Source organism: Pogoniulus pusillus, chromosome 6 (assembly GCF_015220805.1).
Source record: "Pogoniulus pusillus isolate bPogPus1 chromosome 6, bPogPus1.pri, whole genome shotgun sequence".
NCBI lineage: Eukaryota > Metazoa > Chordata > Aves > Piciformes > Lybiidae > Pogoniulus > Pogoniulus pusillus.
Window position 1 is genome coordinate 17,691,513 of NC_087269.1, and position 26,667 is coordinate 17,718,179.

A 26,667-nucleotide genomic window follows, 5' to 3' on the forward strand; every position below is an offset into this window, starting at 1 on the left:
TTTTTCAGGTGATATTCATTCTTTACTTATATATTTAGGATTACACCTTAAAGAAGGATTAACGTTCAATCAATCTTAAGGAGATCAGAAACCACAATTAATCTACAAGCCACATGTACAGAAAGCTGCATGTTGGATTTTTTTAACACCAAAAATTTCATCAATTAACAAGATTTTTTTAAGTCACATCACATTATAATTAAAATTTAAACCAAAGTAACTCACAATGAACTAAAGTCTTCTAAAAAGTAGGGCAGACATTTTGGATAGAGGTCACTTAATTCAAGCAAAAAGCCAAAAAACAAACCCTGAACTTATCCATTAACATCTGAAAATACTTACAAAGACAAATACCTGCATAGTAAAGTCTACAAGACCAATCAAGTTAAGGGTATTCACTCTTGTTTAATAAGTTAGAAATACGAATATATTAAAATGTATGGCTTTAAGCTAAGAACAGAATCTTCCAACATGCCTCTTTACAAAAATCTGACAGTAACTGAAGTCTGAGATAAAACAAAAGGCAGCCAACTACCTTAATGTAATGTCAATAAACTATATTGTTTGTTTACATCTTCTGAGTGCTATTTATGTTTTTGCACTGAACTGAAAGGGAAAAAAACACAAAGTTTTTAGACCTGAAGTCTTCTACAAAGACAATTTACTGAGATGGTCCAAATGAGTGACTGTAGAGAAAGTATGCTAAACAAAAACAGTTCTCCTTAATTATGACTGAATTTCCAGACTTTTAACTTCATAATCCATGAAGATCAGCATACATAGGTTTAAAGTTTCAGAGAAACAAGTCTTGAAAATACTCATCAAACTCTTCCTCCCTGGGGAGAAAAAAAAAAAAGGTCAAAAGAAACTTCTGCTTTGGAGTTGTACTTAGGAAACAGTCTTTGTATGAGAAAGATTTAGCAGGCTTCTGACTAGAATTTTCAGCTGGTATAGACCAGCAACAGCAGGGAATTAACTGTTAGGAATTACTTTTAAGATAGTTAACAGCAGGATAAGGTGTAAGACAGCAGTGGGATTGTAGTGGCTTTACAAAGGTTTCTCTTCCAGTGTTGTGTATGACATTACATGGAAGGAGATGTGGTATAATTTTAAATGTCAGGGTATACATAAAAACACTTAGGAAAAAAAATCTCTACCTTTTTAGTTCTGATTGGACACATTATGTCTTAATAGTTACGAGTTCACTAGATAAAACTAACCGTGACTTTTCATTTGGTTCTTGTAGAGGACCTTTCCAAAAGTCAGCATCTGAAGGACCATCTTGTGCATCGCTGTTATCTGAATCTGTTAACAAATTTAAAGTGCTTATGAATTTTTTTAATTGATTTTTAAATATATTTAAGTCTTTAGATGGATTAATGCTAACAGCAATGTTTTTCTAACCATAAGAAAAAAAGGAACACTTTACTTAGTGTAAAGTAAAAATCAAAAAGATTTGCCACTATTATTTAATGCAGCATTACACTCTTGGACTTGTATTTTGCTCAAACACAACAACAATGATGTCAAAATACTGATCCAAATACAACAGCAGCATAGCAATTCATTCCTAAAATTAAGGGTTTATAACTCCAAACCCAGAATTACAATACAGTTTCAACTCATTAACGAAACTGACTTATTAAACGAAACTGACTTTTATATGAATGACAACTCTTATCAATTGTAATTTATCAGTGAAATTTTCAGAAAGCATAGATTATTTCATGTCTGTTTCATGTAAATATACAGAAGAAGTGAAAACAAAAACACTTGCATTACCAGAGATATGCCCTGACCCAGAAAAACCCTATCTTCCCATAGAGCTTTCCTGACAAAACAGAGACTTGAGTCATATGGAAACTACTTCAAGTCTTCCGGTACACATATGTCCTTAGGACACTGCTGAAAACATACAGTACAGCAGAGCAATTGGTAAACACCCAACCTCTTCTAGACACTCTGCAGAAAGAACTGGCATGACCAATAGTGGTTTGCTTCATCAAAATAAAATACTGGGGACTGGAATTATTGAGCTACAGAGACATCAATGCCTAAGGAGTCTTGCAGAGACTGAGTGCATCCATGAGTTACAACAGGTTGTGGCTCAAAAATACTTTACAGAATCACAGAACTTTAGAGGATTGGGGGGACCTCCAGAGGCCATCGAGTCCAACCTCTCTGCCAAGGCAGGATCACCTAAGGTAGTTCACTCTAGAATGCATCCAGGAAGGTTTTGAAAGTCTCCAGAGAAGGAGACCTCTCTGGAGCAGCCTGTTCCAGTGCTCTGTCACTCTCACTGTAGAGAAGTTTCTCCTCAGGTTGAGGTGAAACCTTCTATGTTCTAATTTGTAGCCATTGCTCCTTGTATTATTACTGCTAATCACTGAAAAGAGATTGGCCCCATGCACTTGACACCCACCCCTCAGACATTTGTATACATTGGTAAGATCTCCTCTCAGTATTCTCTTCTCCAGACTGAACAGCTCTAGGTTTCAGTCTGTCTTTGTAGGGGAAATGTTCAAGTCCCCTACTCATCCTTGTGGCTTTCCACTGGACTCCTTCCAGCAGGTCCCTGTCTCTCTTGAACTGTGGAGCTTTAGTTAAAGCCTACAATTTATTTACAATTTATTAATTATTTGAGTACATATTAATATCATTCCCTGAAAGGAAATGTAGTTGCTATTTTATTCAGGAAATACTTTCTTCACACAGCACATATTTGCATATACAGGCTCATTAACAATTATTAAGAATTAGCAATTATTAAAAATGTACCTATCTTTGCATCCTCTACTTTTTCTGGAACTGCTGTTTAACAAACAAAACTAAGACCAATGACATATGACCTTGAAACAAAATAATTTATTACAAAACAATGAAATGCAGAAGAAATTAAGTACTTTACCTTTATCAGAATTATCTGAATCTTCTGAAGAAGTCTGATCTGAAAAGGAACACCATTTAAAAATAGTAAGCTTATCCTGGTTTTATACACCACCTTAAATTGTTTGCTAGGGTATTTCTAGCACAATATACTACACATAAACATGTGCATACACATACATGCACTATGCATTCACAGAAAGCAAGCAAACACTGACATAAAAATAACCTCTTTGTTTTGCATGAGTTTAAAGGTTATCAGTTTAAGCTCAACTAGGTTATTCTACGAAATGTGGCATAAAAAGGTTATCTAACACTTCCAAAGACTTTCAACCTCAAAGCCTCAAGGAATTAAATACTCTTTCTGATATGCAATGCCCAACTCTTGGGCAAATTTTCACTGTAATGAGTATTTTTCAGAAGTCTTTCTCTGTAAAATACAACATTTTTTTTCCCTCTAAATTTATTTTAGGAAATTTTACCTAGAAATCTATCCTTCTTTACTACCTTACACAGACAAGAAAGTTACACATATTTATACCTATGCAGTTATAGTAAAACAAAGATTCAACTAGCATTTGATTATTTTAGTAATTGAAAGATCTAAAATTTTAATTTACCTTTATGAATCTTTTTTTTTGACTTATTTTTTGCTGAACAAGACAATTTTGTCTTCTTAATTTTTGGCTCTTTAGAGGTTGGTACAGCTGTGCCTTTTTTCTTGTGTGCTTTGACTTCTTTCCTCCTTTAAAGAAATAATTAATATACATCTCTGTTATATGTACTCTTCAAGTATTCTTCAGCATTTAATTCAAACAGTTGTCATTTTTTATGAAACATATCACTACTTAAATTGAAAAACTTAGTTAAAATGCATAGTGCTATAGACAAAGAGCAGGAAATGCTAAAGCTGCTAAAATGACACTGATGCCGGTAATAAAACCAGTGAATTGGCAAACAAAAATTAAACATAGAAAATACAATTATAACATGCCAAACTCTTATTTATACTGAACACTTACTCTTTTTTTCTTTTAGAAAACAATTTCATACATAAGTAATGAGGAGAATAGAGTTAATGCTAAGTTTTAAAATTATTTTTGTATTTGATAGTAACAAAATCTGAGGTAGAAGAACCTCAAGCCTAAGAACCTGCTGCAGAACTCATGCATTTTATTTTCAGCATTACTTAAAAAGGCTATATAGGAACATGAACTAACTTTCTCCTGCTTCTTTGCAAAAAGAAGTAACTAAAATTGTTTCAAAGTACTCTGCAGTTGCTGAAGAGGAACACATACACATCCTACCGGGGCAGGGGGAGGGGGGAAGCCAACAAAACCAAAACCAACAACAACCAACCACAAACTTATGATGAAATTTACTGAGGGCAGGGAAAGGGAGCAGAGTGAAACTTTTAGGCTGGATGTTAGGAGGAAGTTCTTCACAGAGAGAGTGATTTCCCATTGGAATGGGCTGCCCAGGGTGGTGGTGGAATTGCCATCCCTGGAGGTGTTCAAGAAAAGACTGGATGAGGCACTTAGTGCCATGATCTAGTTGATTGGACAGGGCTGGGGGCTAGGTTGGACTGGATGATCTTGGAGGTCTCTTCCAACCTGCTTGATTCTATGATTCTACTTAGCATACTTATTCTGAGTTCAAGTGGGTTTACAATTTTCATTCCAAAAAGAAGGAATGAAACCAGTATTATTAATTAATTCTCCTTCGTAACATGCATATGCACAGTGCTTTAATATAATTGAGTATTAATTAACTTTTTAAGTGGATTAATTAACTACCTTGGATACATTCATCTAGAAACAAGTTTGATTTGTGTCACTTTAAAAAAAAAACCATCATTTCATATGCTCTTCAATAACTGTATAGCTTAGTTACTGAGCTTTACAACTAAATTAATGCCACATTGTTTCAGAAAATCATAATCTGAGTATCAATAGCAATGGAATTCAGTAAAATTGTATAAAAAAACCCAAAAAATCAAACCTTAGTGCACACATTTTATAGGTTCAAAATCCACTGGTTTTCTCTCCTTTTAGTAAGTGAGCAAATTCTTAAGTTCAGCATTTCAAAATGCAGTCACTTGACACATAAACCCACTCTTTTTAAGAAAAGGAAAAGCATTCTAATTCTTAAAAATACATCAAGAGGAAGAATAAAAGTGTTTTGCACAGACTTTCAGCCTGAAATTAAGCAATGGAAAATTTTGGGGGGAGTTGGAATGCGATTTCAACAACATCTAATTCTTAATGGAACCTATTCATCATACTGAAGTTTCTAATAATCCAGCTGTAAGTCTTCCTCCTACTTGCTGTTTAGCATAGCTGTAATCAACTGATAATTCAGCCACCATTCATACCGGTGATGGAAGTTTAGTTTGTAGGAACATTCTGGACATAGTCCTGAAAAAGAGAGAACAAACACATTACACCCATGTATCTGACAAGCATAATTCACAAAATTTAGTAATACTTATCTAAAACTAGACAATGCCATCTTCCAATTTCAGTAGCTTTTCCTTCAAAACAAAGGTTACAAAGTAATTGCAGCCAGGGTTGAGAATAATACCATGAAAAAGTCTTCAGTATAGACCCATATTTTATACTAAACCTGGAGGAAGACTGCAGGTTTAACACTGGCAACTCTTAAAAAACTCTTTTTTCTTATCAGATACAGATATGCCATTTTATGGATCTTTGTGGACAGATTAAATTGTTCTACAGTTACAATGAAGACCTGCAAGTCTCTTAGAGCTTTGCCAGAAACAACATGCTACCACTTGAAGTGTCTTACGAACTGAAGTAAAAAACATATTAGCTTGTTTTACACAGAGTAACTGTGGTAAGTTTAATTATCTGATTAACATACCAAAATGTACACCATAATAAATAAGAACATTTCAAGAGAGAAGACTGGAAAAGGAGGTGACTTTATTAAATTTAGGATTTTTGGAAGAAAAATAAAATGAGAAGAGCTGAAGGTATTGAAGAGTTATCTGAATCAAAGTCCTGAAGACTCCTAGGCCACATAACTGATTAAACAATGACGTGATGAAACCCTCCTTTCAATGTAGCATTGTCCATTAAAACTAGGCATGTTTGTATCAAACCAGCTTATAATCAGTAACAGATGTGCTCCCTTAATCAGACCATCATATTGCCTGCAATTAACAAAATTATCTCTTATGTGGCATTTTCCATTTCATATGAACCAATATCATTATCACTGGGGTCTCACTCAGTATCTTTTAAAGCACAAGATAGTTGTCTTCTTTAAGTGCACATATCCTTGAAGGGCTGACTTACTCAATTTCACAAGCGCATTCCTCTTTTCACCATGTTCCATGTAGCCAAAATTCACCTCCCAGCTCTTCAGGCCTTCTTTCTCATCACAATGCTTATTTCCACATGAAAACTGACCTTTAAAGAGATGAAAACCAGAGAACTGTGCTTCAGTGATTAACATACATATGTGTTTGGGGTTGCTATGTCCAGTTTTGCTCAGCTTTTGCTTTTTTTGGTTTGCATTTCTTGCAAGTAAAGAAGCACAAATCTAGAAGGAACATCTAGATTAAGGAAAAAAAATAACAGACAATAACAAAGCAATCAATCATACCTATCTAATATTGTATATTTGTGTGCTGGTTTGAGGCTAATTGGAATATTTTAATGAGAAAAAAATAGATTATAGGCTGTGAAAACAATGGTGATGTCTAGTTCACTCATAGGCTTGCTGAGATGTATAATAACAAGGACACAAGACAGTGAGTATCTCTATCTGTCAAAGTTGGTTTATAATCATTCTGCTTATAAAACCCCTTTCCTGATCCTCCAAACTCACCTTGCATGTAAGGCAGACCCTGGGATAAGGCAGGGGGGTGGAAAGAGGGTGGAAGGGTGGTTGGGAGCCTCTCCTGGGGACTGTGATTTCTAGGAGGGGTATTGTATTTCTGTATTACTTTTAACTTGCATAATTCCGTATATAGCTATATATATTTGTAATATATTGAATATATCTGCTTGTATATTGTGCTAAGCTGTAAATATAAAGCTTCATTCCTTAACTTCCAGATGACTGAGCCTAGTCTGGATGATTTCATTGTGTGGGTGGATAACTCCCAAACCATCATAATTTGCAATGAAAGAACATAACTTGAATTGTTTTTTACAATGTATACATGAAGGAATATGTTATGAAATAGTAAGCCTAATACTGGACTCTGAAGAAATGAGTGTCTCTAGGATACATTCTATAACAGAAATTATTACTTAGCAGTCAGTAATAATAGAGGCTGATGGATCAGGAAGAGCAATTTAGATATTCATCTTTGATGACATCAAACTATTCAAAGGATCATGTACGTACAACATTACTATGTCCATGTTCTTATCACCTTACTTGTTCACCTGATATACTGGACACAATTTTTTTTTTAAAGAAAAGGAAATAAAATTCAATAAGAAACTATGTAGCTGCTTTAAAAGCTTCCTTATTACGTCAAATATAATACTAATCTTAAAGGAATTTGCACATAATCAATATTTTTTACATGACTGGGTTCTCAAAATAATAGTGATATATACATTCCCTTTGCAAAAGACTAATTTATATGGAGAGCTGGTGGTAAGGATGTGTATTAATAGGCTCACAAGCAGGACTGTGGTGAACGATTAACCTCAGAGCATTCTGCTTAAGCTGATAATTGATAGATTGGCAGTGTCCTCAGATATTTCAGTTCTGCTGAAAGATCAGTTCTGCTGAAAGATCCTCAGATATTTCAGTAAAACCACTTGCCATGATAACATTTCAGGAAAACATAAACCCAAATGAAAACAACCAAACAAAAAACAAATGCAGAACAATAACAACAACAACAAAAACCCAAAATATCCAACACCAAAAAAACACAAACAAACACACCCCCTCCAACAATCCCAGAGCTCCCATTAAAAAAAAGATAAAAGTTTCAAATTAACATACATTAAATATGTTCACCCCTATATAAAGGTATGGCTTCCAGTATCTATCGTCATCAGGAAGAATTTATTTCCATTATAAAGAAGTAAAATTGCAGCAAAGCCTTCTGGTGTGTCTTTCATTGTTTCTATCATCAGCAAACTTGCTTAGGGTATGCGCTGTCCTTTCATCTAGGTTGGTGAAGATGTTGAACATGACTGGACATAGTACTGACCCTTGGGTAACACCACTAGCCACAGGTCACTGCATCACTGATCACAACCTTCTCAGCTCTGTCATTCAGACAGTTCACAATCTACCTCACTCATGTAACCCACACTTTCTAAGCTTACTTATGAAAACGTTACAGGAGACAGTGTCAAAAGTTTTACTGAAGTTGAGGTAGACAACATTACTGCTCCTTCCTCATCTACCCAACCAGTCATGCCATCATAGAAGGCTATCAGATTGGTCAAGTGCTTACAACTAGTAATACGAGCAACCTCTCCTTTCACTCATCTTCTTAGTGACCTTACAAAGACAGACACTGAAAGCAACCAAATGTAAGTAACCCATTCTTCTACTCCCAAACCACAGCAGTAGTTCTCACCACCACTACTACTATTGTCACACTTAAAGTACATGCTCTCTCTTTTTAAGTGTGAATTATCAGTTAGGTATTAATGCTTTATTACATGTAATCAAAGCACTTTTTGTTACTGATTTATACTTTCAAATAGGAAAAGCAAAAGAAAGGCATTAAGTCTCACTGCACTTGAAAAGAGCATGGGAAGCAGAACTAAGGTTGGGCTCTTGCTCCCCTTAGTGGCGAAGGCACCATTTCACAGCTTGCGTTCCAATTGTGTTTCCCATTAGGATTCCATCAGAAAGCTTAAAACATGTAATTTTGCACTTTATCACATATTTTTAAGTATGAAGTATCAGATATCAAAAGTACAACGCAGCTTTAAATTATATTCCCCATGAAGATGTAATAGTTCATAAATTAGTCATTTAATTTTAATTCTCTTTTTAAACCAGCCAATAAAGCATATAATTATATAGCTGTCTGCTAATATAACCTGTGGTGCTGTATGCAACATATAACTACAACTACCTTTAGGAGATTTAATCTTCAGAGATAAAAAACTCCACCTTTAAAGTTCACATTTCCTCCTATGAGAAGATACATATATATATGTATCTTCTAATAGGGTATATAACAAATGTATTTCTAACCTCTTTAAGACATTGTAATAACAGAGCTATTTATTCTGATCACTCCATGCAGTCGTCTTGCGTATGCATGCTTAACTTCTGAAAACCACACATGTATATGAAGACTACCCACAAACAGCAATCCATTAATCTGATTTCCTTGCTTGCTCACCTGCTTGAAAGAGTTCATGTGCCATGGAAAAAGGCCATGGAACTGGGATCACTGTGCAAGGTCCAACAACACATTAGTAAGAACTCTATGAAGCAGAAGAGCAGCCAGAATAATCTAGTGATTTAGAAACAGGATGTGGACTTACAACAAATGATTCCCACTGAACCTTTTCAAAATCAATTTATTGTCCATTATCATCTGATAAAATTACTGGTATTGTAAAATACTGTCTAACAAAATTATGTCAAAACACAGCAAAGAAAAGCATAATATAGAATGAAAGACAGCATTACCTTTTCCTGAAATTACTTCTTTCTCGTGTCGCCACCTAAATCCAAACTGTTAAGATAAGAACCAAAATTAATTTGTGAATAGTGAATATGGGTAGTAATGTAAAGGCTATTTTCAGCTGATTGATGTCCTGAATGTGGCTCATCCATTCAACAGTTGCTAGTAAAATTTCTTTCTCTGTTAGAAATATCTCTCTGCTTGCCAAAAGGATTCCAATTTACATGCACACTTCGAAGTAGATGATGCTCAGTACCGAACAGCAACTTCATAGCCAGCAGAAGAACAAATAGGACATCTTTGTTACATACTTCATCACAGTCTTGCCCACACTAAAAACTGTGAAGACTACTGGAATACTGAAAAGCACATATTGATGGATCACCTTTTTAATCCCTAAAGACTAAGAAAAAAAAAAAAAGACAATGAAGCTGTATTTCTCTCTACACTGCCTAGAAACTTCACATGTAGATAACCAACCTATTTTTGTTTTCCAGAGAATCTGGTTCATACTCTTCAAATGGCAAGTAACCAAGTGAGAAGACTGAAGATGGGAGGGAATGAGAACAGGTGGAGAAAAACATTTTTATTTTCACTAACAAGTATAAACAGAGGATAAAATTCAGAGGTATACAACTTCTTAAAAAAAGTGCATCATTTAAAAATCATGAAAACAAGGATGACAGGAAGAGAAAATTGCTACTCTGCAAGCAAAGCAGAAAAGACTCTGAACTTCATGTTAAAAGATGGGCAGGGTAGAAGGGTTACAAAAACCAAAGAAGTATAAAAATAGCTGCAAAATCCATCTTCAGCACCTGAATTCCAAAGTATCCTTTGGAATAAATACAAACCTTTTCTTGGTGCACTCTTAGACTGAACCCACACAAATGTGCATTTTGTAGATGCAGTGGCATGAATTCTGTAATATATTGGATTGAATTGCAATATTTTCATCATGATTTTAAACACTGTATATAAGTACATGTGTCTATTGCTGTGTGGACTTTAATGTTCAATTTTTTAATAAACCATAACAATTCTTCATCTGAAGGGTAACAGCATGGAGTTCTCATGCATAAAGTTTTATGTGGTTGAAAGGCCATAAAAAAAAACACAAGAAAAAATAAGTTTTTCCTTTAAAGAATGTGTCATACTCTCATATAAATGCTTTGCACCTGAATAGCAAAACTGAAAAAAAGGCAGAAAGGCACATACAGCCCAATGTTTGCTTTGCAATGATCTTCTCCAAGTCAATCTCTTACATAGAAGATGCCTACAAAAACTAAGTTTGCAAACCAATGGGATATTTGTCTCTTTAAATATGTCCACTAACATTCACAGAAGATCAGCTTCTACTGTCATACTGCGTAAGATGACAGTTTGCTAAGACAGGATCAAGTTGTGCTCAGCCTACTCAATAAATCTACAGTGCGGTTTAAAGTTCCATGATACCACTCACACCCCAGTCAAACAAAAATTGATCAGGTGAAAAAAAAGGCACAAACTGTGCTGAACAGTTCAGTGAAAACAACATAAAATACATCTATAAATGTAAAATACATGACGGAAACCAGTTGATCTAAAGAGTGATGGTTAATTGTTCTTGCTCTTTTAATGGGTATTTGCTGGTTTAAAGGGTACTCTAATTCTGAAAAGCTTGTGACATAATTGAAAAACAGAGCATTTATGACCAAACATCAACGCTATTTTGGCACCAATTTTGCATGTTGTGCTGCTGGCAGTGAAGAGTGAAAAACAATGTGACTTTATCAGCACGTCTGCTTCTTCATAGTCCATCCATCTGGTACTTCACCAATCATCAAATTATCCAGGCTCACTTTTGCTACTGAAGTAGATTTTTATATAGATTTTCCCTCCCAGCCCAAACTTGACTCAATAAAATAGAAATCAGATTATATCCTCAGAGACACCTGAGGATAGACACAAAATAGAAAAAAAGAGGGAGCTAGAACCATCTGTAGATGGTCTAAGAAAAAGGTTGTCCTCATCTTCATTCAGTTTTGCCAATCACTCTTCCACAGGCTTACAGAAAATGACAGTGACCAAGGCTAAGAAGAAACAATAAAACATATAAAGCAAATACAGTTGAGTTCCTTTACACTAAGATATCAGTTCTGGAGCCCCTATTACACGAAAGATCTAGACATGCTGGAAAGTATCCAGAGAAGGGCCACGAGGATGAACAGAGGGCTGGAGTGTCTCTCCTATGAAGACAGACTAAGAGAGCTGGGGCTTCTCCATCTAGAGAAGAGAAGGCTCCAAGGAGACCTGATTGTGGCCTTTCAGTATCTGAAGGAGGCCTGCAAGAAAGCCAGTGAGGGACTTTGTAGGATGTCAGGTAGCAATAGGACTAGGGAGAATAGAGAGAAACTAAAAGTGGGCAGATTCAGACTTGACATTAGGAAGTTCTTCAGCATGAGGGTGATGAGACACTGGAACAGGTTGCCTAGGGAGGCTGTGGAAGCCACATCCCTGGAGGTCTTTAAGCAACCTGTAAGGTGTCTCTGCCCATGGCAGGGGGGTAGGAACTAAGTGATCCCTTGAGGCCCTGACAATTCTATGGTTCTATGATTTGTTGTTAAATGAGTTCAACAAGATCGTAAAAGAGCTACTTTTACAAGGAAGACCAGGATCAAGTAGAACAACTCTAATACAGAGGGTTTACAAGAGTATCAAATTACTAACTTAATGAGAAATTACAGTTTCAATAATGTGAAAAAAACATGTAATAACCACAAACAATAAACTTTCCAAATTAAATATGGACTGCTTATGCAATATGGACTAGCTGCAGCAACAACTAGCATGCCCACAGTCATGTTTTTCAGAAAAACAATGTATAAATTTAGACAATATTGTGGAAAAATACTATATATATTTTAAATATTTTTATTTTCACAGAGAAGTCTCCAGGCTGGAAAACAATGACAACAGAAAACATATTACCACTACCAAATGGAAGACAAGTTGGCCTAGAAATCTGAAAATGATCCAGAAATATAAACAGAAGTGTAAAATGTATTGTGTTTAATGACCAGGTGTCAGATGGGTTTCATTTCTTAGCAAACAGGAGACATCTACAGTCTGTTAAGCCAGAAAATAAAGTACAGAGACAGCAAATAAGAACTTTTCTAGGAAAGTAAGACAGTAAAAAGAACATTTCTAGTCCAATGCATATCAAAGTACACAGAGCACTCTCCCTTACTGCATTGCAAAACTGACAACAGAACTAAACTATCTGACAGTACAGATGGACATTTGTCAGATTCAAAGTTCACAGACAAGGTTCTGCACTAAAGGTTCCAAGACAAATTTGACCTAAAAAATTCTGTTCTAGAGAAAATGCAAGGAGTAACACAGCCATTACAAGCAAGAGCTGTCAGAGTGTCTCTAAGCAGCCTCACACCAGAGGGTCATGCTGGCATTTCTATTTAAAAAATAAAGAAGGAAAATATATTTCCTAAAGGAGCCAAGAGAAGTAGGATCATGGGTCACAGGGTCCCATTTGCATGCAGTGCCAGCAACTGAGGTAAGTGCATCTCTAAGGATAAAAGCACAGTGAGGAAAGGAGACCCCAGACATCTGTGTCTGTGCATATGTGAATGAAATAGCGAACTACAACAACTAGCTGTGGCCTTGGAGGTTCAGATGTCTTTGGTTTACTTGAACTTTCATCTTTACCAAGGTGCTCTGCTTATTTCTTGGACCTTGAGAGATCCTCTCTGATGAAACTGATCCTTATCATTATCCAATACTTAATGAAACAGTGCTTTTTCTCAGTATAAAGTTCTAAATGAGATCTGAGCTACTATCTCTATGCAGAGGTCTTTAGATGAACTAACTGGTTAAAAGATTTTGGCCAGTTGCAAAACAATTGCAGTTAAGAAAAGAGATGTATGCATAATGTGCAAGTCTCAATTCTATGAAATAAATATACTAAAAACATCACAGGAAACTATCTCCAACTTTACTTTGACACCACCTAGCAGGATATACAAACATACAAGCACAGAACAGCTTAGGTTGGAAGGGATCTCGAAAGACTATGTGGTCCAGTCCTTTGTGGGAAAGGGAATCTAGCAATCAGTGAGACCATATCTTGGAAGCCTCCAGCAAAGTGGACTCTACCATGTCACTGGGGAGGTTGTTCCAGTGACTGACTGTTCTGTTATACTTTTGTTTCGTATATCAAGAGGAAGCATCATCATATAAAGTATCAGTAACAGCTGAGAAGCTGGTTACCTATTCTGCACTACTCATAGCACCAACATTGCAGAACAAAAAGCACAAGTACCTAAAGATATCTAACTTCCAGTTTCTGGAAATGCAGAAAATAATTGAGGCAGGAAAAATCTGAAAGCACAGACAGCATTCTATTGGTGCAAAGGGGATCAGCAGACTACTCCTGACTTCCAAGGAAAAAACTACTTTGGCGTATTTCTGTATCAAAGATGGGCATCAATAAATCAAAACGTGAAAAAAAATTCCACTTTTTTCCATTTTTATAAGAATTTATAAGAAATTCTTTTCACAAAGAAGATAGCAAACACACTGAAGATTAGCACAGGAGCAAAAGAAACACAACCTGCAAGTACGCTCAAGGGAAAAATCAGCTGAGGGGGCAGGGTAGAGATTGAGAGATATGAAACTGCTATATGAAAATAAACCAAATTTGTTAAAAAAAAAATAAAGGGAGGGAAGACATCCTCAGCATTTTACTTTTTGTTAATTTTTGCATTTTTCTGTTTGAATTTTCTTCAGAAGCCCGTCAGTTTTTCTGCCTAATATTAAAGGCCAGACTTTGCAAGTATGTACTGGTGAATCTAAGGTTCAATACTATAAATAGCCTCCAAGAACTTTATATAGACGTTGTTTGCAGGGTGGATTGTTACTATGTACTAACAACACTAATGCACATCTAAGTTCAGCAAGGCTGTTCTGGTTAACAAGAAAAATTGGTTCTGGAAGTGGGCTGCTTCTCTTAAGTAATACTATTTACTTACAAGGAATATACACATTCTGTTTCCACAAGGAAAAAAAGAATAATCAGCAAAAGACTGTTTTATAGTAGCCATTTCTGAAATTGTTTCTGCCAGCATTCAAGTACAAAACTCTTCCTTTGTAGATAAACACCCCTTCTCCACTACCCCTTTTTTTCTTACAGTAACATTCCCAGAGACTTTTTAGGCTTCCTCTAGTACTTCTCTGCAGGCAAATCTCTTTAGCCTTATTTCCTTAATCTCTCAGCATTTTCTGCCTTTCTTACACACAATGTACCTCTTCATAAAACACCATCTGACAGAAATGCTCCTGTTCCCATAGAAGGACATTTTTGGGGTAGAGACAATGGCTGGATTCAAAGGGCTATTGCTTACTAAAAAACTTGCAAAGTTCTCTCAGCTCTTTTTCTAGGGTAGGGGTACTAACATTCTGGTCTCATGACATATCCATGAGCATAAAGAATTTTTAACAAGAGGATATAATTTAAAACCAAGATGTTCCACAATCATGTAACATACCTTATTCTCTTTGTATCTACTGAGATCTGCTATACAGTATTCCTTGAACAATTTCTCATAATACTTCTTTGCAAGCCTCTTCTCCCTGCAACAAAAGGTATTACTTTTTTAATTACAGAATGTGATACAAACCATTCTACATTGTAATGACACTAGAAAGACAAAGACATCTTGTTTCATCTACATCTAAAATACATCTACAGTGCCTACTAAACTGTATTTTCTTTTCAAACTTGGCCCTCTTCAGAGTTTTCAGAAAAGTTCATTTGGATCTCACAGAATGCCCAAATATTTCTTAATTACTTTCATCACCAATTCATTCTGCCACTGAACAATATTAGAATATGAAAGACCTCATAAAGGTCTTTTATTTTTAAATGCAATAAATATCAAAGAATAATCACTAAGTAGGCACAGTAGCTCTTAATTATTAGGGAATAGCATAAATTTAGTACAAGTGATCTAAAAATAATGTTCTATAATAGTTCCAGGTACCAATTCATGTCTGCTTCATCATCTTCGTTCCACAGGAATCTATGGTTTTCTCTAATGACGTCGAGATCCGTCTTGTCATTTGCTCTATAAAAAGACACTTTTTTTTAGTAAAATGAAACATGAAAATGAAAACTGAAGGTATGATATGAAAAACTGAGTATTTGGTAAAACCAGTATTTCACAGTGGTGATCCCCACCTCATTGCATAAAGGACTACATTGCTATAGAATAAAATTATAGCTATAGTCAAAAAAGGCTATAGCATTTCTGGCATACCTTTTCCCAAATGAAAAACTCAGTGGTAAACCACATAATGTTTTTAGTTGGAATGGACCTTTAAAGGTCACCTAGTCCAATCCTCCTTCTCCAGGCTGAACAATTCTAACTCACTCAGCCTTTATCTACAGGAGAGGTGTACCCTCTGATCATTCTTGTGGCCATCCTCTGGATTCACGCCAACAGGTTCATGTCTTTCGGGTGCTGAGGACTCCACAGCTGAGCACAGAATTCCAGGGGAGTTCTCACCAGAGTAAAGGGACAGAACTACCTCCCTCAGTCTGCTGGCTGCCTGGGCCGACAAAAGCACACTGTTGGCTCACATCCAGCTTTTCATCCAGCAGTACTCCTAGCTTGCGCTCTGCAGGGCTGCTCTCAATCCCATCAACCCCTAGACTATATTGATACCAAGGACTGCCTCGACTGAGGTGCAGGATCTTGCACTTGGCTTTGTTGAACCTCATGAGATTCCCACACGCCCACTTCCTGAGTTTGTCCAGGTCCCTGTGTATCACATCCCATCACTCTGGTGTGACAATCACACAGCTTAGTGGCCACTGAAACTGTGGATGACTTGAACCTGTATGAAAGCATACTTTTTATACTGTTAATTGAAGATAGTAATATTAGAAGGCTCCTACAGATAGTTCTGAAGAAGGTTATTATTCTGGACAATGGACAGCAATTCTGCACATTTCAAAAGTATTTCAAATTGTTATTTTGAAGGTACTGCCAGATATTTCTCAATGTACCCTGAATTAATGCTCACCTGTCATCTTTCTTTTTACATAACAAAACAAGAACAATTCATCTCATGGCAAGGCCTTATATAAAAGTATATGAGGCAATTCTCTGTTTTGAATATTCACAACTGTAGCTACTACCATCTGTAATCAAAAGAATTAGCAATTTGATACACAGACACATCCCTCTCCTCCCAAAATCTTGATATAGGTTTAATGGCTTTACATAACACAGGAATTTTGAGAGCATGAAAGGAAAGACAGCTAATTGTTCTTACCCAGAACGTCGGAAATCCTCAATTTTGCCCCCATAGTATAAAATGTAGTCACTCACAAACTTTTTATGTCTTTGATACTTAATAAAGCAATTAAGGATTGGGTCAGAATCTCTTTTATTTTACCATACATTTAAAAAAAACCACAAACAAAAATAACTTACATACACTTAAGAGAAAGTTCTTTTATTAAAAATAGTTCAGAGATTTCCAGAAAGGAAGGAATTAATATGGATTTTTTATTAATAATGTCTGATTAAAGTTCCTTTCCAAATACAGAAATTCAAGGCGATTTCACCTTTAAAACTTCATTCAGCTGTCAGACCTTTATAGAATTGATTTCCTTTATCAAAGATGCCCTGTACACATATACCTAGAAATTTGGTTCGTATTTTCAGATGTAATTTAGACAGCAGTTTCTTAGTGCTGCAGTTTTGGCTTAAACAGGTTTAGTATTTAATGTATTATAAGATAGTCTGACTATTAAAGTGGAAGAATTTATTATGTTTTTCTTAGAAGTTACCTGCTTTAGTTCAGAGATGAAAAATCAAGTGAAAATATAACATGTTTTTTAGAACACTTCTGCCTCAAAGACATGATGTGAAACACATTTCGTGCCATAATTTGAGAAAAAAATATGTAATTACTCATAAAACAAGTGTCTTCACAAACAAAACCACTATATATGGCTATTAAAAATATTTTCAATTAATCTCTATGGTGTTTCTGAAGCAACAAATTATGAAATAAATTATATTCTGATTTATAACCTGGCAACTACGATATCAGTGTGAATAATCTGTATCTGTCTACTGTTCTGACATGCCTTGCATTTTTATTGAGAAAACACTTCATTTTCCAAAGGGCACCCAAAACTTAATTTAACCTCAGTTTGTGGATTTTTTTGTTTTTAAAAATTTCCACTACAAATGGAAGAAACAGAGAAGCACTAGCACAATATGCTATTCTGTGCTGCCATTTCAGTGACAAGGCATTGTGTAACAGTAAAGGGTTTAAAGGAACCATCAGAAAACATTAGTAAAACCTAATATAAGTATTTACATAATGAGTTTTGCGGTCGTTCCACAATATATGGGCTTTTCTGTGGCTAAATGACATTCTAATGTCTCAAGAGGACAGATTAAGATACATCCCTTTTACAGGCATATGATGCTTGTGTAATGGCCAGACAAATTCTAAGGAGGTTAGGAGACATTACTTTCTGGAGTCTTAACTTTCCTAGTTATTAATTGTTACTGCTGAAGAATAGCTACTTAAGCTAAGAAGGAACTGATTGCATTTCAGATACACTTAGTTAAAACATGCAATGACTGCAACAGGTGAAAACTAAATAAAAAGAGGCTGTAATTATAGAAAGAAGTAGTAGTTATAGAAATAGTTACAAATTATGCATAAATACAACTAAGAGATATTAAAAAAAACAAAATAAAACTGTACATCGAATTAAATGGGCTTACATTAGAACATCTAGTAAGATAAGGCCGAAGATAAGACTTTTTTGAATACACTTTTGATTTATGGATTCTTAAGTTTACAGCGGAAATGTATTTGTACACAGGTAACAGTAGCCTTATATAGAATTAGGTTCTGCACAAATTCAACTGAAAGAGCAAAGTATCTTTGTGCCAGCCTAAATAAAATCCACTGTATAACATTTTTGTCCCAGACAGGACAAATGGACATGTAGGGTGAATCTGGAAACAACTGAACAGAGGCATGCTCAAAGACATCTCAGCAACAAAAAGAAACTAATTTGAAGAATGACTCAGTATCTGGTGGTGCACTGTCAACTGCTGTGATAAATGAAAAATCCCAGAATTTCACCATAATGGGTAATTTATGCCCCATAATCTAGCTAGAAAAATGACACAGAAGGATACGGCATCCATTGCTATCAGATGAAATCTTCTTTTCCTTGCTTCTTCCCTGTTAATAACAAACACGTTTCAGTTGAAGTTATCTTTACATGAAGGGAAAAATGCCTCACAAAAACAAAATATAAAAAGATACCTATCCCATTCTTCAGCTGCAAACTGTCTGTGAACCAGAGTGCCTTGCTTTGCCTTTTGGAATGGCTTTATCAGAAGGTCATCTTCCTTTTTACTAAAGGTAGAGAAAGAAAAAGGAGTAAATGAGTCAAGATCTTTTCATAAGCAATATATTTTCCAAATCTGAATAATAAAAACTGTTATATTGCTAGTCTCTGTAGGAGTAAGTTAAAACTTCAGAACAAACTATCAGCTTAGGCTTTATTTCATTTGCAGAAAAAAAAAATCAGAAAGGCATTTGCTTATAGTCAGCATTTAAAGAAAACTGTTCAAATCAGTAACCTGGAATATTTATTTTTATAAATATTATCAATGGAGAACCACAATAAAAAAACCTTGAAATTTTGTTAGTTTCACTCTACATTTAAAGCCCTCTGTAAATCTTAACTATGCGACCATGTAGAAACAAGAAGGGACAGACACTTTTAGTAACCTTTTCCCATCCTTTCATGAAAACATCTCAACACTGCATCAAACAGCTCCAGAGCTTCATCTCTTGCAGCGTTATTGCAACAATGGCTAATTTAAAACTTAAGCACCACGCTGTGATCCATACTTGCCAACAGATAGCTGTAAGTACCTCCAGAATTCCACAAAGGAATAAAAAGTTAAACACAAAGTGATACGTTCAGCTAGTAAAAAGGACATTGTTTCATTCCTCAACAGAAGTGAAGACCTTCCCGTAATTAGCTGGCAGAAAGAACGAAGTCAGAAACTTGCATAAAGCAAGCCAGGGAATTTCTATTTCCAGCTATGAAATATAGCACTCTAGAAACTAAGGATAACATTTACTCAAAAAGATGTGTAAGCACAAAATTCCCATAAGGAGACTCTATATAACAGCAATGTAGAGAAAACTTAAAACTATTGTTTTCCTTAAAGTGAAAATAAGTATCACAGAGCAAGAAAAGGATATATGTATATACACAAATACAGTGAACCCAGGTAAGAGCCTCCCTGAGAATAAGCATGCCAGAACAAGGGTTCTCCATGAGAGGAGACTGGAGCCATGCAGCAGCCAGTCTCTTCTCCCAGGGAACGAATAGGACCAGAGAACACCATCTCAAGTTGTACCAGGGGAGGTTTAGATTGAATACTAGGAAAATGCTTTTACCCAAAAGAGTTGTCAAGCCCTGGACCAGGCTGCCCAGGGCACTGGTGGAGACCCCATCCCTAGAGGGGTTTCAAAACCATGTAGACGTGGTGCTGAGGGTCATGGTTTAGTGGTGACCTGGCAGTGCTGGGTTAATGGTTGGACTCAATGACCTTCAGAGCCTCTTCCAAGCAAAACAATTCTATGATTCTATGATTTTTGAAAGACTCCTTATGGTTAGTTGATACTCCACTAGGAAGTGAAATGGTGTAATGTGTAATGGCCTTTTAAAGAAAATGAAAACTGAACAAAACCAGTCACTGTTTTTAATAGAGAACAGCTATATTTATAAAATAAATGGAACAGTACAATGCCTGCTATTATTCCAATGATTAAAACATGACATTTTTTCCCAGAATGCAGTCAGACACGACAAAAGTCATTCTTTCAATTTTACTGCAAAGGAAAATATGCAAGAGTCCTAGGAAAGTTTCCAGAAAGCCTTATTAAATAAAGTCCAACAGCAGAGTGAGGGAAAGACAGGAAAATGTAAGAAAGATACAAGCACAACGTAGGCAAAACATTCAGTACAATTTAGAAAGTGTCAAAGGACCACGGTGACAAGGCAAATTAAACAAATAAATAAAAATCTTAATAAAATTACATCAGACTACAAAAATTCATGGTCATTAATTGTGCAAATCACTGAAAGAACTAGCAAAGATGGTATCAAATAAGAGATGTGTTACTTTTCAGTGTCTGAGTACAACACAGTTCACCAATCTGTGGGTCTCTTCACAAATTAAATAATAAACATGTAGCCTCAGTTCTTCACTTCCACCAAGTAGGCGTTTTATATCTACAAAGCCTGCTACCATACAGCCACTTCTGCCTTGCTCTCTTAGTTGTTCTTCATGTCCTGATGGATCACACTGAACAGTGCAGACAAACTTCAGCAGCTGATACTAATGCTTGGAAAAATAAAAAACTCTGCACCAAGAACTGAGGGGTATATAGACACCAAATGAACATGGCTGAATGCACCTTAATCAGCTGTCCCTGGGAATCATCTCAACAGCATGCTTTATCTATCACAGCATAAATACACAATGCAAAATGTTAGCCCTGCCCTATATTACCTTTTAGTCTTCTGCACAGTCTTCTCTTCATTCTCTTCATCACTAAAATCAGAATCATAGCCTCCACGGCCATGTGCCTGAAAATAATAGACAACACAGTCAATATATCTGCTAATGTCCTATAGACATGGCATAGCTAGAAACTGGTACTGTCCCTCATGCATAAAGGAGAGACAGTTGGCAAGCAAGCAAGTGCATATTTTCACATGTATAAACCAAAGAAAGTTCAACATTACATTTCAAATAACATAGGGCAAAGAAAGATATGGTCACTCTGTCAAAAGATTATTTTTGAAATAACATAGATGCAGATGTCCTCTTGTTTAATCCTGACACAGATGCAGATAACCAAAAGCATGCAGCTTCTCTGGTCTGCATCAACAGAAGTGTGGTCAGCAGGTTGAGGGAAGTGATTCTTCCCCTTTACACCACTCTTGTGAGACTCCTCCTGGAGTACTGTGTCCAGTTCTAGAGCCCCTATTACAAGATATGGATGTGCTGGAACATGTACAGAGAAGGGCTATGAGAACGATCAGAAGGTGGAGCACCTCTTCTATGAAGACAGGCTGGACACGTTGGGGTTATTTAGTCCGGAAAAGAGAAGGCTCTGAGGAGACCTTATTGTGACCTTCCAGTATCTGAAGGGGGCCTACAAGAAAGCTGGTAAGGGACTTTTCAAGATGTTGGCCAATGACAGGACTAAGGGGAGTGGAGCAAAACTAGAAGGTAGATTTAGATTTGACATTAGGAAGAAGTTCTTTACCATAACAGTGGTGGAAGAGGTGGTGGAAGCCCTATCCATGGAAGGTATTTATCCCAGGCTGGATGAGGCTCTGGACAACCTGATCTCATGGAAAGGGTCCCTGCTCATGGCAGGGTGGCTGGAACTAGATGATCCCTGAGGCCCCTTCCAACCCTGACAATTCTATGATTCTATAAGCATCTTTGGTCTTTACTTTCAAATAAGTAAAAGATGAGTTTTTTCCCCAAGAGCTATTCTTTCAGAGGGCTGGAGGACAGCAACTCATATGCCTATAAACAAAGAAAGATTGAGAACAAAAGTTTCTTCAGCTGTGATACAGCATTTTAGATCATTAGATCTTTCACTGGTAGCTAAAATTACAAAATAACAACATGTCTACAAAAATGTACCATTACATGATCAAATTCCTAACATTAAATGAAATTTTTTTCCCACACCCTTTGGGACTACAATGTCAAATTAATGCACACAGGAAAATCCCAAAATCCCATATCTAAATGCTATCAAACAATCAAGCACTTACTTATGCCCAAATTTATCACATCCATTTTTCAAGGTAAAGTTACATGTCCAATTCTTTCAGCAGAAGTTGCTGTCTACAACTACCTGAGGGGTGGCTGTGGCCTGGAGGAGGTTGCTCTCTTCTCTCAGGTGGCCAGCACCAAAACGAGAGGACACAGCCTCAAGCTACGCCAGGGGAGATTTAGGCTCGAAGCGAGGAGAAAGTTCTTCACTGAGAGTCACTGGACACTGGAATGGGCTGCCTGGGGAGGTGGTGGAGTCACCGTCCCTGGGGCAGTTCAAGGCAAGACTGGACGTGGCACTTGGTGCCATGGTCTAGCCTTGAGCTCTGTGGTAAAGGGTTGGACTTGATGATCTGTGAGGTCTCTACCAATCCTAATAATACTGTGATACTGTGATACTGTGAAGTAATGGCTTATTTAGATCTCATTTTCTCTCCCTCACTCCCCCTCCCTCACCACCTACTCTGGTGCCTTTCTTCCACTTGTGAAACTGCATACTAACCAGATCAAACAGGTCACCCAAGTTACTAAGGGTCCTATCTGAAAAGATTATTTTAAGACAGAAAAGTTAACTGACAGTTCACCCAGAGCCCCCCCAGCAGCTACACCACGCAGCTGGAGGGGTAGCACAGGAAGAGAACAGACAGAGCTGAGAACTGCATAAACCAGCACTGATATCAGAAAAAGCATTTACACAACCGTATTGTTTACAAAAATGAGAGGAAAACAAGCAAGATGGTTATTCTACATCTGCATTGGGAAAGGCTCAAACACACTTCCTAAATACCTTGGTAATTCAGATAATGGTTAAGAAAAGAAACTGGATTAGAAAACCAGTGTATTTGATTCAGCATTGTTCTTAAGTCTACATTACCTACCAAGACTTGAGAAAAACAAAATCTGAAAAAAAAAGATACATCTCTTCGGGATGATTTTGATGAGATGCCTTCTCTTGATGCAAATTCCTTCCAAAAATGCCATGCTAGAGTGTCAGTTGTATCCTCTACTGATATCAACAACTTCTGTTTATCATGCAGGATATGTAAAATGATAGCTTCTTGCACTGATGTTGAACTGACTTTTAAAAAAATATTGTTATTAATAATGATAATGTGTGCCTTTTTTCCTTGCTTTAATAATGTTCCTTTCACTCTTGAATTCTTCTGAAGAAGACATAGCTCTCATATACATGTGTATTTGAGCAAAAACAAATCATAACTATCTTATTTGTCTTTATGTTTTCTGTTTCCTGGAAGACACAAAACTTGCCCATTACCAAAAAAAGGTACAGCAGATGTCTACAATGTCTGGTGTAAGTAGGCTTCCTGTACTGGCAAAAGAGCACCAGTGGTAGGAAATTCTCTCAGCACGGTCCCATTATAATTCACAGCTTAGATGCTGGTTTCCTAGCTGAGGTGGCCTGTCACTACTTTTTTTTAAATGAAGCTTATGCAGTCTTTTAAAAGGCTGGATACTTTGAGTGTGCAAGTAAATTGGATGATGGTGCCCAGGAAAAAGTTAGGTATACTCAACAATCAGCTCCATTCTGATTCTGGGACTGACTCAAAAAACAAAGATGCAAGAAAAGCTGTTCCAATAAAGTCATACTGTAGGGCTCTCAGAAGCTGGTAACTGTCTTTTGGAAAGCGGTGACTGTGAATATAATGGCAGACATGGCTAAGGACTGGGTTTTGAGGAGGCTCTTCTTCTGACAGGAAAGCTCTTCACAGCTTCCACCATACTTCTGAATCACCAAAATCACTCAAAGATAAATTCAGAGTGAAAAACGTACAACCCACAGCTGATGACCTCTCATCTGTGTTCAGTGGACACATTTATAGTTCACATTGACTGCTAATCACAACATGCAGACGACATGAAAAAGTCAGTTTAAAAAGAACAGGCAAAGTTATACTACGCACAAAATCCCAATTCGTGGTTCCTGACCTCAGCCCTACTCTTGTTTGTCCCCTCAGCGGTGTCACTTCCACCCTTCCCTTTATCTGCCCAGCACATAGGTCTGTAATCCTGCCTGCTCTCAGCTCAGATGTGGCCCAAAACAGGCCTGTTCGCAAGGTGAAAGCAAACTAGTCTGCGAGGATCCAAAGGAAGCACAGACCTAGAGCTAGACTCATAGCACTCTCCGATCTACAAGGGTGCCGCACAAAGGGTCAGCACGCTTCACTGCGGAATGCTCTTCCCACCTTGATGCTATCTTTGAGGCTCTGAAACACCCACTATGGGGTAAAAAAAATTGAGTACAATCACAATTCAAACTAACTCTCTTTTATAAAACCAATTACAAGAAGCATTTTTATGAACTGTACAGTGAACATTGCTAGCAAAGGGAAAATACACCCACAAGATACTGCTGCTTTATTAAAGCTCTAGAACTAGGAAAGGAGAAGCAGGATTTAAGAAGTAGGTAACAGCAGGCCAAGGCGTGAGGATTAGAGCTTTGTGGGGCTCTATGGAGAAAACCGGTCCGTGTGAGCTCGACATAACTCCCGACGCCGTTCTCATACCCCGAAAGCCGACTAGGTCCTGCCCTCGTCTGCCGCACAGCCCACCTAACCCGGACAGCGACCACCAGAGCAGCCGTCGGACGGCCGCGGGGTGTATGCCACGGCTCCCGGGTACCCTCCTGCCGCACCGGAGGACGGCTCGGCCTCTTCCTCACACCGGCACGACTTGACTCCTACTGCCAGCACTATGGAGGCCGCGGCCTTCACCGAGGCCTGTCCACCGCGGCGCCTCCCGCTCCTGCCGGGCCCTCTCCAATCCCTCCCTCCCGAGCTGCACTCACGGCCGCGGAGAGTCTCAGCTGGTTGGGCACCATGGCGGCGGCCGCTGGCTAGGGACGCAGGAGAGAGCCTCCTCCGCCGCCCGGTCCTGCTCGCCGGTCTCGGAGCTGTTCCGCGGGCTGCTCCCGCGGGCCCCTCCCGGAAACCGAAAGCAGAGGCGGAGCAGGGCCGCGCTGGGGGCTGCCTCTCTCCGCCGCTGGCGGGAGCCGCGGCGCAGGGCAGAGGGGCGCGGGGAGCTGGCGGAGCGCGGCGGGGTGCCGACGGGCAGGGGAGGGCGAGCCGCGCCGGCAAGGAATGGGAGGGGAAAAGCGTTCATCATGTTTAGGGGCCAGGGGAGTCTCCCTGCTTGGGAAGCCGGTGCGCGGCCCCGGCTGCGGCGTTCTCCGTCTCTGGGAAGGTAGGACACGGCCGTAGTGGCTCCCAGAGAGGCCTTAGCGAGTTCCTTTGCTCTCATCCCGCTTCGCCTCTGCACCATTCCCGGCGCTTTCGGGCTTGGGGAGTCCCCGTTGGAGTAGCTGAACTGGGCGGTGCAGCCCAAGGGATTCTGAGCCGGCTGCGGGCACCGGTGACGGCGGGGTCGGGCTGAAAGGGTCCCTTTGGGAGGGGTCGGGGTGGTGGCGGTCGCTCTGGAGGAGGCCCTTCAGGGAGAAGGCTGCCTGCGAGGCTGCTTAGCAGGAGCTGCCAGACGTCCTTGGGGCCGGGCTTCATGCAGTAGGTGTGTGCGCTGCCCTCACCGCAGCACAGACCTCCTTCTCGGCCGTTTTAGCGCTCTGGCAGCCTCAGAAAGGTAATATGTAAAACTGATTTCCAGGTTTTAGTGGTTTCCTACCTTTTCAATCGCATCTTGCAGTTCGAAGAAGGAAAGACAATATGTGACCCAGTTTCTCTTGTGAGGACCAACGGCAGTTGGGCGATAGTTTGGGAGCCTGTGGGTTGCGTCAGAGAAAGCAGTTCTATAAACTAAACCTGTTTTCTCTTAAGCTAGCTGGGGAATACATGTCGGTGGCATTAATTCATCAGACACAGGAAGTCACTGTCAAGGAGTTGATACTGTTTCACTTAACAGGGCGTGCAGTACCTGAACCAGCATTTTGGCTGCCGAAGTCTGAAATAGTTTTACTGCATGACAAATATTTTCTTCTGGACTGTATCAGATTTCCCATCCATGGTATTGCTTCCTGGGATCTTAAACCACAGATTCACACAATAGGGGGCAATTTTCACATTTTAAATGCTACTCTCACTGTAGTGTATGAGTTGCAGAATGTAAGTTGTAGCTGGTTGCTGTTATGCAGCAAGATCATCACGGGCTATAGCTGACAGCAAACCTCCTAACGTTGGCTATTGAGTCTCAGTTTTAAAAACTAGAGTATCTTTTCTCCCAAACTAATAATTGCATCACTTGTTATGT

At 38.1% G+C, this 26,667-nt stretch overlaps 1 protein-coding gene across 1 annotated transcript; it reads right to left on the reverse strand.

The window, feature by feature from the left end:
* Positions 1-26,033, reverse strand: LOC135176077 (protein FRA10AC1). The gene is made up of 14 exons (XM_064144709.1): positions 25,259-26,033; positions 21,166-21,242; positions 18,896-18,988; positions 18,766-18,811; positions 16,868-16,944; positions 15,571-15,654; positions 15,076-15,160; positions 9,541-9,586; positions 6,207-6,320; positions 5,261-5,303; positions 3,507-3,631; positions 2,909-2,947; positions 1,221-1,305; positions 1-836 (listed from the first exon to the last, which is right to left on the reverse strand). The coding sequence occupies exons 1-14, from the start codon at positions 25,289-25,291 to the stop codon at positions 794-796; spliced, it is 990 nt and encodes a 329-aa protein (XP_064000779.1). The 5' UTR covers positions 25,292-26,033; the 3' UTR covers positions 1-793.
* Positions 26,034-26,667: the final 634 nt, after the last annotated feature.

Bases quoted from the DNA above. Each gene is read 5' to 3' on its own strand.
- LOC135176077 (XM_064144709.1), bottom strand. From the start codon at position 25,291: ATGGTGCCCAACCAGCTGAGACTCTCCGCGGCC. The intron at 9,587-15,075 runs GTATGTTACATG...TTATCTTAACAG, and splicing joins GTAGATACAAAGAGAATAAG to TTTGGATTTAGGTGGCGACA. The intron at 5,304-6,206 runs GTAAGTCAGCCC...TCTCTTTTTCAG, and splicing joins GAATGCGCTTGTGAAATTGA to GACTATGTCCAGAATGTTCC.